Source organism: Dendropsophus ebraccatus, chromosome 8 (assembly GCF_027789765.1).
Source record: "Dendropsophus ebraccatus isolate aDenEbr1 chromosome 8, aDenEbr1.pat, whole genome shotgun sequence".
NCBI lineage: Eukaryota > Metazoa > Chordata > Amphibia > Anura > Hylidae > Dendropsophus > Dendropsophus ebraccatus.
The window spans coordinates 18,179,869-18,192,818 of record NC_091461.1 but is presented as its reverse complement, the minus strand read 5'-3'; the positions used below and the strand labels follow the sequence as shown (position 1 = coordinate 18,192,818).

At 46.1% G+C, this 12,950-nt stretch overlaps 1 protein-coding gene across 1 annotated transcript in view; it reads left to right on the top strand.

Annotated features, from left to right (window-relative positions):
- Positions 1–7,034: 7,034 nt before the first annotated feature.
- The window catches only part of OGA (O-GlcNAcase), a 36,242-nt gene continuing 30,326 nt past the window's right edge, over positions 7,035–12,950 (top strand). Inside the window, exon 1 of the mRNA XM_069979947.1 lies at positions 7,035–7,497. Within this exon, the coding sequence (XP_069836048.1) occupies positions 7,326–7,497 (172 nt within the window). The 5' untranslated portion in view covers positions 7,035–7,325. The remainder of the gene's footprint in view (positions 7,498–12,950) is intronic.

Genomic DNA, 12,950 nt, shown 5'->3' with positions numbered 1-12,950 from the left:
AAAGTGAAACTGGCTCATTGCCCCTAGCAACCAATCAGATTCCACCTTTCATTCCTGACAGACTCCTTGGAAAATGAAAGGTGGAATCTGATTGGTTGCTAGGGGCAACTGAGGCCGTTTCACTTTACACCATGTTTGATAAATCTCCCCAATAGACAATAAAATCCAATATGGATGATCTAGTTTCCAAGAAAAGAAACCACCAAGAGTACTTAGTCATCAGACACCATACAAATTAGGTGTCTGCTATATATGATGTATACCCCACCATACACCTTAGAGCGTCCAACTATAGTATTAGGTGCCTCAGTGGATCGACCAATGAGGCTTCGGGCCTAATGGAGTTTCACAGTTGTATGTATATAAATCAAGCCTATTCATTAGAACAAGGTCCACAACTTTCTAATATACTTAGTGCCTCAATTCACCGCCATTTCAAGATCCCTACTTGCACTCGGTAAATGGGAACATATAAGAGCTAAAGACAATACCTGATCATCCGCCGCTGACCCGATCACATGACTCATTACAGGGTATAAAGCTCTACAGTGTATGGGCAATGTGACCGGGTCGGTCCAGCTTGATCATGTCTCCAGTCACTGACAGCAAGCGGATATCTTGAAAAGCGTGAAGGATTAAAGAGTGAAGAATTATTTTAGAAAGTTTCATGTTCATGTCTTATTATTCATGACAGCTAGGACAGATCAGTTTAAATCCATTGTGTAACGGATCCTAATAGATCCTATTCACTATTCTGTGGATCTAGGGTAATAACGGAAGTAAACCATGACTCCAGGGAGAACGGAAACTTATCGACCAGCCTGGACTAGCGTTATACAAATCACCTGTCACATTCAGAATTCTGCTGCCTGCCTCATAGAATATGTCAGCAGTCTGCTGACAGACACACCCCTGAAAGCTAAAATCCAACTCTACACTGGTGAAGTGCATTGTAGGGGAACATCATATTGCACCCCAGTACTATACCCAGTGTAAATGGTATATCCTACAATACACCAAAGAACAAACGCTGAACCACAATGGGCAGTGATGGGATGTTAGCAGGGAACCAGCAGAATTATGAATGCAACTCTGGATGTGACTTAAGCCTAAGGCACCATGTAAATCATTGTACGTATGGTAGATTTAAACTTAGATTTGTAAAAGCAGATTGATACCTTAAAGTCAATGTCCACCTTTTATCATCATGTCATTTTCTAGGAAATCACTTAAAAGCTTCAATATTGAGTTGGTATTTGTAGGAAAACCCCTTTAAATGGGTTATATGAGATTAAAATTCTGGCTGGGGTAAAAATTAGAAAGAATGATACCTACTCCCCCCAGATTCCCTGCCACATGAATCATGATGGTTCCCAATTCTGGTGTATGGAATCTGGCTGGGGTAAAAATTAGAAAAAATTATACTCTTTGGCCCTGATCCCATGCCACATCCATCATGATGGTTCCCAAATCTGGTATATGGAATCTGGCTGGGGTAAAAATGAGAAAAATGATAATCTTTGGCCCTGATCCCATGCCACATCCACTCCCGGAAGTGGTGGCAGATGAGTATAATTTTTTTTTCTTTGTTATCCCAGCTAGGGCTATCAGTCAGACTTCCCCTCTAACTACAAACTCCAGCATTTTCTTTGGAAAATCCCTTTTTGATAGAAGGATCTGACAAGCTGGACCTGTATTCAATTTCTACTCTAGCGAAAGGTTGGGTTCTTGTTCTTTTCACTAATAGGGGCCCATGACCTTTACTGCCTGGAGGCCCAGTTATCTCTAACCCCTGATCTCTATATATGTGCCTGACTGCATGTTATATATAAGCGGGTGTCCAGGTAGTGTATCAGGAGGAGGGGAGTACACGGTCATTTGTTGGACCCATTGAAGTGTTAGATTCTAATGTACAGGCTCCACTTTTTAAGTGGAGTTTTCTATCTTTCAGCTTAGTTTACGTGAAATTTCCTGTAATCCTTTTCACAGCTTGCATTGCCACATTTGCTTTGATTTCTCTTCTGTAAATACATAGACTGCTTTAGGAGTACGCGCGGTAGTACCAGGCTCTTATTTTATTACAGATTAGAGAAAATTGATATGTTTTATAAAATAAATTTAATAAAAATTCTGTGTTTTGCTCAATGAATGAATATAGTTTATGAGACGCGTTCGACACGACCCCCACCAAGCTTGTCCAGGATCTAATGTGGCTTATTGCAAAGATTTGAAAAGATAATAACAAGTATGGAAAGAATTGTTAGTCTCACCATGGGCAGCAACATATGAAAAGTTATGTTTGAGTAGAAACCCTTTTAATATCTATACAGCCCTAAGTTGTAGACCACTGTCTTCTTGTATAAATTGTTTTTCAAGGCTTAACATTCCGAGCTGACTGATTTCTTAATGTATCTTCTTAGCATTTGGGGCTCCATTTTACAGATACAAAGCACCAAATCTCCTGCACAGACATATACTTATATGACAAAACTCTTGTTGCCAGCAGCCACCATTAGAAGGAACCTAAAACCAGAGTGCATACAATTTATACATTGAATTCAATGATAACACAGTATGCATTAAGCTCCCAAGCCCCCTCTAGTGGTGTCTGAAGGCAGTACAAATTGTATCATTAAGTTCTATATCTACACAGGGGATTTGATTAAAAAGCTGGCTTCAAAACCAATATATATTTTGAAATAAATTACGTAGAATTCAAAAGACTACTCTGGATGATACCCATGGATGCAATGCATTTCACTACGGCTGGCGATGCTGCTAGATCAGATTGTTACCCACTGAGCGGCAAATTAATCTTACACCTTTGTTGTATTTGACCTTTGTACCAGAGAATGTAGTGTATGGCTGCGATCTGACAAGGATGCAACGATTGATATAGTCTGTTTGGACCTTGGACGCAAGAATGATGGGAGATAAACGCTAAGTGATATATAGAAATTCTATGCATATTATTTTTTTGGAAAGTGCAATAATCTTCCAATAAGTTAAGAATTTTAAGGGACACCCTTTGTGATGTTTTTATATGGGGGAGTGGGGGTAAAAGAGTATTTAAAAAAAGAAAAAAATATATAGTAGCATGCTATAGATATACAGAGATTATGTATGGCTGCTTATACCTCAGCCTGTGTATGTGAATGCTGAGAGACACACTTAGCAATATCCTGCAGCTGGAACTGAAAAGAATCCCTCCAGCTTCTCAGCTGGCTCCAATGACTTGACATTGGGACGTTTCTCTTGTGAATGTCGAGTCTCCCAGCATGACAGTTTTGGACTGAAAGTTTGTATTAACCTCATATTTCTACATGACTTGGAGGAATGTTTCATCGGCGTGTTCTTCCTCGTGTTTCATCGCCTGAATGCCTGTTTCATCTTAATTATTGAGGGAGGGGGGCGGGAGGGCTAAAAACCGCACTGATTTAATGATAGGACTTTACAATAAACCTCACTTATTAACGCATGAGCTGTGTATATAGAAAACACCCACTGTATTCAGACGTGTCTGGTTTGTTAGCCTATAATAGCTGCTTTGCAATTCAGAAATGTATATTTTGTACAAAAACAAAAATAAAAATCAGAACTGCTATGCACAGGATGCGCTCTACGTGTTATCTTCTTCTAGTGTACATACATGACATTACTGTATTATACTCCAGAGCTGCACTCACTATTCTGCTGGTGGGGTACATACATTACATTACTGATCCTGAGTTACATCCTGTATTATACTCCAGAGCTGCACTCGATTTTCATTCTGGGAAATTTGGACCTTATGGCATACTGTATATAATACACTATATAATAGTTCGATGTAGCTGTTAGAGATGTACTGGTATAAATCTTGCTGACTGTTCCCTATAATAATGATCACTGTATTATACAGGTTGTAGAGGATCAGTATATAGGATCCTAGCTGTATAACATCTCCAGTCTTGGTCAAACATGACCCCAGGATATAGGAGATCTGCCAGACCGAGGGATATCCCTGTAAGGCTAGGTTCACACTGCGTTTTCAGCATCCGTTTAACGGATCCGTTTTTTTTAACGTCCAGAAAAATAGGGTCAGCAACGTTTTTTTGTCCGTTTTGGTCTGTCAAAAAAAACGGATTCGTTTTTTTTTTATAATGGAAGTCAATGGAAAAACGGATGCACACAAATGAATCCGTTTTTTGCAATCCGTTTTTAATGCGTTTTTTGCAAAAAACGGATGCGTTAAACGGATGCTGAAAACGCAGTGTGAACCTAGCCTTACCTGCCTATAACCCACAAATACTACAGTGGGGGTACTGGTTACTATGGAAACCAGGGGCCTGACCATGGCCTCAAGGCCTGCTATAGCTGTATGTTTATTAGACACCATGTAATACAGTGCACCAGTGACCAGAATGGTTGGTATATACTGAGTATGACTAAAGCATTACACAAGTGATCAGACACATCCCCTAAAGCAGCGCTTATCAACCTGCTGGTATGAGTGTCACAAGAGGTAGGGGCCATGCTGCTAGCATTCAGCAATGTCTGGAAGAGACCACACAGATACTCACCAGCAGCCTCTGCCCCACATATTGGAGGCTGGAACGCGGCCTCCTCCAGCATCTACCGTGCTGCATGAAGTACCCAGCAGCCTCACCATCTACTCCTGTCTTATGTCGTCTGGCTACAGGGGGCATAACTAGCTACATACCTGGCTACAGGGGGCATAACTGGTTACATACCTGGCTACAGGGGGCATAACTGGTTACATACCTGGCTACAGAGGTATATAACTGGTTAACATACCTGGCTACACGGGCATAATTGGTTACATACCTGGCTACAGGGGGATATAACTGGTTACATACCTGGCTACAGGGGGATATAACTGGTTACATATCTGGCTACAGGGGGATATAACTGGTTACATATCTGGCTACAGGGGGATATAACTGGTTACATATCTGGCTACAGGGGGATATAACTGGTTACATATCTGGCTACAGGGGGATATAACTGGTTACATACCTGGCTACAGGGGGATATAACTGGTTACATACCTGGCTACAGGGGGCATAACTGGTTACATACCTGGCTACAGGGGGATATAACTGGTTACATACCTGGCTACAGGGGGATATAACTGGTTACATACCTGGCTACAGGGGGATATAACTGGTTACATACCTGGCTACAGGGGGATATAACTGGTTACATGGAGATATACCTGGCTACAGGGGGATATAACTGGTTACATACCTGGCTACAGGGGGCATAACTGGTTACATACCTGGCTACAGGGGGATATAACTGGTTACATACTCGGCTACAGGGGGGATATAACTGGTTACATACCTGGCTACAGGGGGATAAAACTGGTTACATACCTGGCTACATGGGGATATAACTGGTTACATACCTGGCTACAGGGGGATAAAACTGGTTACATACCTGGCTACATGGGGATATAACTGGTTACATACCTGGCTACAGGGGGATATAGCTGGTTACATACCTGGCTACAGGGGGATATAACTGGTTACATACCTGGCTACACTGGCATAATTGGTTACATACCTGGCTACAGGGGGATATAACTGGTTACATACCTGGCTACAGGGGGATATAACTGGTTACATACCTGGCTACAGGGGGATATAACTGGTTACATACCTGGCTACAGGGGGCATAAGTGGTTTCATACCTGGCTACAGGGGGATATAACCGGTTACATGGAGATATACTGGGGGCAACGGTTTTACCTGGCTATTGGGGTATATCTAACTACATGGTGCATACTGGCTACAATGGGCATATGTGGCTAAAAGGGATATATCTGACTTCATGGGGCATACCCGGCTACAGAAGCGCTATTACTAGGTATATGGGGGTATACCTGGCTACAGAAGCACTATTACTGGGTAAATGGGGTATACCTGGCTACAGAAGCACTATTACTGGGTATATGGGGGTACACCTGGCTACAGAAGCACTATTACTGGGTATATGGGGGTATACCTGGCTACAGAAGCACTATTACTGGATATATGGGGGTATACCTGGCTACAGAAGCACTATTACTGGATATATGGGGGTATACCTGGCTACAGAAGCACTATTACTGGGTATATGGGGGTATACCTGGCTACAGAAGCACTATTACTAGGTATATGGGGGTATACCTGGCTACAGAAGCACTATTACTGGGTAAATGGGGGTATACCTGGCTACAGAAGCACTATTACTGGGTATATGGGGGTATACCTGGCTACAGAAGCGCTATTACTAGGTATATGGGGGTATACCTGGCTACAGAAGCACTATTACTAGGTATATGGGGGTATACCTGGCTACAGGAGCACTATTACTGGGTATATGGGGTATACCGGGCTACAGAAGCACTATTACTAGGTATATGAGGTATACCTGGCTACAGAAGCACTATTACTGGGTATATGGGGGTATACCTGGCTACAGGAGCACTATTACTGGGTATATGGGGGTATACCTGGCTACAGAAGCACTATTACTGGGTATATGGGGGTATACCTGGCTACAGAAGCACTATTACTGGGTATATGGGGGTATACTTGGCTACAGGAGCACTATTACTGGGTATATGGGGGTATACCTGGCTACAGAAGCACTATTACTGGGTATATGGGGTATACCTGGCTACAGAAGCACTATTACTGGGTATATGGGGGTATACCTGGCTACAGAAGCACTATTACTGGGTATATGGGGTATACCTGGCTACAGGGGGCATAGTATCTGGCCGCCCCTATTGTTTATGTGTCAAGTTTGAAAAATATAGCCACGCCCCCTTTAACTTCCTTCTTGCCAGGATCCTATAGTACTGGCGGAACTGTGCCCTGTGCCATGCAAATACATTCCAGCACGCAACGAGTTAACTGTCGCCGCCCCTTGACGTTTGGCAGCAATGATTGGCTCCGACCCGTCACGAGTGCAGGCGTTCTGGAGGTCACGCCTTCCGACGTCACGCCGCAATGTCTGGCGCAGTCCTGGGCATTAGGAAGTCCCCGCCCCCTGACGTCACGCCGCAGGTTCGGGCGCCTGCGCGGTCTGAAGTAAACAGACTCCGGGTGAAGACGTTCGGCAGATCGGTAATTCGTTGTAGGCGGCGGTCAACGACGGAAAATCGAGAGCCCTGAGCGGGAAAAGGGAAATCTGACATCCGGCTGCCAAGCCGCGGATTCCGGACTGAGCTTCCAGCCCCGCCGGGTGGTTTTTGTTGTTTGGAGTCTCTGAGGAGACTGGTTCCATCCGGTTCCTGCGCCTGCGCACTGAGTCCCGTGCAGGAAGCTGACAGGATGGTGCAGAAAGATGGGCAGGCGGCGGCGGCCGTCATCTCCGAGGCGGACAAGGAGGCCAACCCCAACCCCCTGGTGCCCGACCTGGTGCCCCCCGTGCCTGCAGGAGAGGACACCGACACGGAGACCGAGACCTCGGCGGGCAGGAGGTTCCTGTGCGGCGTTGTGGAGGGTATGTGCCCCTGCACTGTGGACGGGAGCCCCCGTTTCCCTTGGGCCCGGGTTCTTTTGCCCCTGAGCGGGGGGGATGGGGGCTGCCGCCGCAAAGCATCTTGGGGAATGTCATCTTGATTGACACCTAATAAACTCCGCACCCTCAGTCTATTAGAGTGATGGAGAGTGATGACCTGAAGCAGTTATCCCCAAGTGCATGCTGGGGGTTGTAGTCCTAGTACCTGCAGCAACTATACCACTCTCAGCAGGCACTTGGGGATAACTCGGGGTCCTCCTGCTGTTGCAGAACTACAATTCCCATAATTCCTGGCAGTCACACATGACAGGGATTGTAGTGGAGGGCGGCGGCTTTGACACCTGTGGTCTAAAGCTATCCGTACTCATTAAATGTCGGCTGAGAGATCTCCATCCCTCCATACATCCGGCTCCATTGAGCATCCATGTGCTCTGAGAGGAAACAGGGTAAAAGCCGCTGCCGGATACCCTCAACACTGGCTCATATATCCAGATAGGAAGAAGGGTGTTGTCAGCCACCCCCCACCCCCATAAATGTGGCCGTTGTTAGGGGTGTTCAGCTTTTCCTTAGCTGTTCCAGCCTCCGCCGCACCACCAGGACATGTGATATTGATCTAAAGCAGGAATGGGGAACCGTCGGCCCTCCAGCTGTTGCCAAACTACAATTCCCATCATGCCTAGACAGCCGAAACTTTAGCTTCGGCTGTCCAGGCATGATGGGAATTGTAGTTTTGCAATAGCTGGAGGGCCGATGGTTCGCCATCCCTGCTGTACAGAATTCCAACACCCAATGCTTTGTTCTCAGAGTCGCTATCGGCCTACTGAGCCTGGCTGTATTGGCATCACTTCACTGAGCGGTAGATGACTCCAGTGTGGTAGTGAACAATAGATTATTGTTGTGTCACTGCAAGTCCCAGCATGCTACACAATACTAATGGGAAACCTTCTGCCCTCCAGCTGCTGCAAAACTACAAACTGTGGCTGTCCAGGCAGGATGGGGATTGTAGCTGTGCAGCAGGATTCCCTATCCGTGCTGTAGAGCAGTGATTTTCAACCAGTGTACCGCATGGTCGGGTGTGCCGTGGGGAAAGTTCCCCAAACTATGGTGCCCCTGTGTTTTGTTCCCCGGCAATGCGCAGCGATCAATGGTGGATTATAATGTGGGCGGCTGCGTGGTGCGCTGCGGCGGGCTGTGATGCACGCATCCAGTCAATGTGTGCGCTACGGCCCGCCGCAGTGCACCACGCTCCCGGTCTCCGCTGATTGGAGGAGCATGTCCGGGCCCTACGGGCGGCCAGTAGGTGAGGCGGACAGCAGCGGCGACCATCTCGGAGGTGAGGAGGAAGGGGGGGAGAGAAACCTGGGGAGAAGTATGGTGGAGAGAAGCACAGGATAGAAGCAGGGGGGAGAAGTATGGTGGAGAGAAGCACAGGATAGAAGCAGGGGGGAGAAGTATGGTGGAGAGAAGCAGGGGGGAGAAGTATGGTGGAGAGAAGCAGGGGGGAGAAGTATGGTGGAGAGAAGCACAGGGGAGAGAAGCACAGGATAGAAGCAGGGGGGAGAAGTATGGTGGAGAGAAGCAGGGGGGAGAAGTATGGTGGAGAGAAGCAGGGGGGAGAAGTATGGTGGGGGAGAAGTATGGTGGGAGAAGAAAACAGGCCCAGGTTTCACACTGAGTGAGTATAAATACATTTAGAATCTATATTATTAACTATATGTATAATATGTACTGTTTTAGTGTCATTTTGTGCCATTTTGGTTGGTGGTGTGCCCCGGGATTTTTTAAGTATAAAAAGTGTGCCGCGGCTCAAAAAAGGTTGAAAATCACTGCTGTAGAGGATCCAGTGTCAGTACATGCAACACTTCTGGAATATGTAGTCCGAAATGGGGGTCCGAATTTTGGATTTCACTGTGGCCGTCAGACATCCTGTACAGTTATTAGCAAGGCCCCTATAATAATAGTCTTATAATACAGCACCTGTAATAATAGCCATAGAATACAGCACCCATAATAATAGCAGCTATATAATACAGCTGTTGTGTACACGGCTGTCATACATCTGTGATATGTGCCAGACAAGTAATCCTGGCATCAGTTCCCTGCCCGTTACCTGCCTCGTAACCCCCCCCCCCCCCCCTCTTTTATCCTCAGTATCCCCTGTGCAGCGCCAGGCACATCGGCAGGGGCTGCTGTCAGGATGATGATTCACATTCGCTGCGCTCAGTCTTCGTACTGCCAATCTGAAAGGCATCCCCAAAACTGGCATCAGAGCTGTGTACCAGGGGGTTAGAGTGGAGCTCGGGCAGTGTATGTAGATGTTATGTTAGCTAGTATAGGATGGCTGTAGATGGCCTGATGTATATCTAGTTTATTTCCTATTTTACCAGGCCACATAATAAGCTGTCTCTGTCTGTACACACTGTAAGGGCCCCACACTCTTCCCTATGCTACTATCATCAGACATAGAGAGACAATGTGACCACTTCTATGACCCACAGTCCATGGAGACGCTGCTGTGATCACTGAGCACCGGACATGTGATGACGGCCAGAAGAGGCAGCCTTGCTGGTTACATGTACATACAGCTTTATTACAGACCCCGCCACACCTTGTTGACCCATTTACCCAGAATGTTTTTGTGCTGTAGAGTTCTTTAGTCCCCTCGGCCCCATTGTAGTTGCCTCCATAGTGATGCCAGGTCCTATGAGGCTGGCTGACGTCATGTTATAGTCCGGGTTACCAGTAGTACATCAGACCTCTATAGAATCAATGCGCTTGTCACCAAATTTGCACACACATTTGCACTCTTTGTATATAATTGTACATAGTTGTTCTGGAGACTTATTTTTCTTGCTGACTGCTAGTGATTAAGTAACAGTAGCCTCTATTTATAATAAATATTCTTATTACGTATAGCCCTATTTGTATTTGCATTTTTCTGATATTTGCACACAGATTAGATATAGCTAGTTGTACAGTGTATATAGCCTTTTTATGCTCCTGGACATCATTCACGCTGCTCTCTATTCAGTGCACCCAGCTGGTTCCTTCTTCCTGTTTTTTCCATGGCATTCACATGCATAGGGTTTGGCTTTTCATTGGTAGTACAGGATCCATGCCAAACTCTGTCTGACCATCCATTGCAGCACACGTTGTACATTAGGTGTGTCGAACTCACAACTGTCCAAGCATAATGGGAGTTGTAGTTTTACAACAGCTGGAGGGCCGTGCGTTTCACTCCTGTGTTGTACATGGAGCTCCTGGTCCACATTGTGGCTCAAGTTCCTAGTCTGGAAGGTGCCTATTAGTTTATTAGCTTTACAGGTTAACTTTCCAGGCCAAGCCCTTAGACCGTATAATCCCTCAGGAATGGAAAACCGAGCAGCTGATCCTGGGAAGACTCATCAAGTGTGTCCAATATATATAATTGGTCTCCACCGCCGGGGCCTTTGGCAGCCGTCCACGGCCATGTCTCTTATTCACCAGCAGAAATTGACACTAATAGATTTCAGGGACACATTACCGGAGGAGAGAAGATGGCAATGAGCAGCGGCTGGCATTCGGGATGTGCCCAGACTTGTCGTACTTTGTGAAGGTTTCAGGGACGGATTATATTGTGTGGTTTTAGTTAAAGGCACAGAAAGCCAAGAAACAAGTAGGAATGGACAGAGGTCCCTGTATATAGAGCTGATGTAGGTTTCCACCTGATGGCTTCCATGTCTGGCTGATCGGGGCAGAGCTCGAGAAGGGGATGAGGATTGGTATAGATGGCGACAGTACGGTGGGGCAGGGCTCATGTTACAGCCAGAACCAGGTCTGATCAGAGAATTGTGAGAATAAGGCTACGGGGATCTCCTAAGGCACAGAAATCCTTCTATTGTGATCAGCTTTTCATCTACAGCAAATGTGAACAGCACACAGGCCTAGACGCGTTCAGTGCCCTTTGGATCTTTGTACCTTCAAACCTTTTGTTATGCTTGAAGGTGTTTAGTGTAGCTTGCCAAGATGGTGGTTGGAAGTGACCTTCCGTATTACCATATACCTGTGCTGCCATAAGAGGGACCTTTCCCGTCTGCTTCTTTCCCATTTTTATTCACATTATTGTAACTCACACCTACATAGACTAGAATGGGTTTGTACTAGTACCAGAAGACTGTAGCGATGCGATTAGGAAATCATAGTAAATAGATCTGATACATGGGTGACTGGGGCATCTAATTTTATAAAGGGATGGCCATCATTGTGGATGGTAGGACTCCCATTATACAACACATCATTGTTCTTGCTGTCTTCCTTTTTAAAGTGTCCCTACTGTTTGAATTGTTTTTGTAGAAATCAATAGTACAGGCGATTTTAAGAAACTTTGTAATTGGGTTTATTAGCCAAAAAATGCATTTTTATCATGAAAAAGCAGTTTGAAGCCCCCCCCCCCCCCGTCCTCATGGTTGTCTATGGAGAGGGGAGGGATGGAGGAAGATGAGGCACCAAAACAGGACAACAAAGAGTTAATTTACAGCTACATCACCGGCTCTCTCCTCTGAAGTCAACACTGACCTCTGAATATCGGCTTTCACACAGGTCCTGCTGTGTAATCCTTTGTTCTTTGCTCTCTGTCGGCGACTTATCTCCACCCTCCCCTCTCCATAGGTTACATAGGGCTCGACAAATGTAAAAAAGTTGACGTTTCCTGATAAAGAGCAGTGAATGAAAGAGAGGAGGGGGGGGGGACCTGGGGAAAGTCTTTTTGAATGCAGATAATGGCATATTTTCCTAATAATTCCAATTACGAGCTTTCTTAAAATCGCCTGGACTATTGATTTGTGCAAAAAAAATTTGAAACAACACTTTAAAGGGGTAGTGCGGCGGTAAACAATTATTCACAGAATAACACACATTACAAAGTTATACAACTTTGTAATGTATGTTATGTCTGTGAATGGCCCCCTTCCCGTGTCCCACCACCCCCGCCCGTGTACCCAGAAGTGTGGTGCGCTATACATACCTGTCACGTGCCGACTCGTCTCCGATCTTCAGTCAGCGATGTCGTCTTCGGCCGAATCCCTCTGTCCGTCCTGAGTGCCGGCCGCCCTCTGCCGCGTCATCGGCTACTTAGCCGCTATTGGCTGAGCCAAACTGTGCTCAGCCAATCGCGGCTGAGCAGCCGATGACGCGGCAGAGGGCGGCCGGCACTCAGGACGCTCGGAGGCATTCGGCCGGGCCGTCCAAAGACGACATCGCAGACTGAAGATCGGAGACGAGTCGGCACGTGACAGGTATGTATAGCGCACCACACTTCCGGGTACACGGGTGGGGGGGGGGGGACACGGTGAAGGGGGCCATTCACAGACATAACATATTACAACTTTGTAATGTATGTGTTATTCTGTGAATAATTGTTTACCGCCGCACTACCCCTTTAAGTTTTTCCCTACACT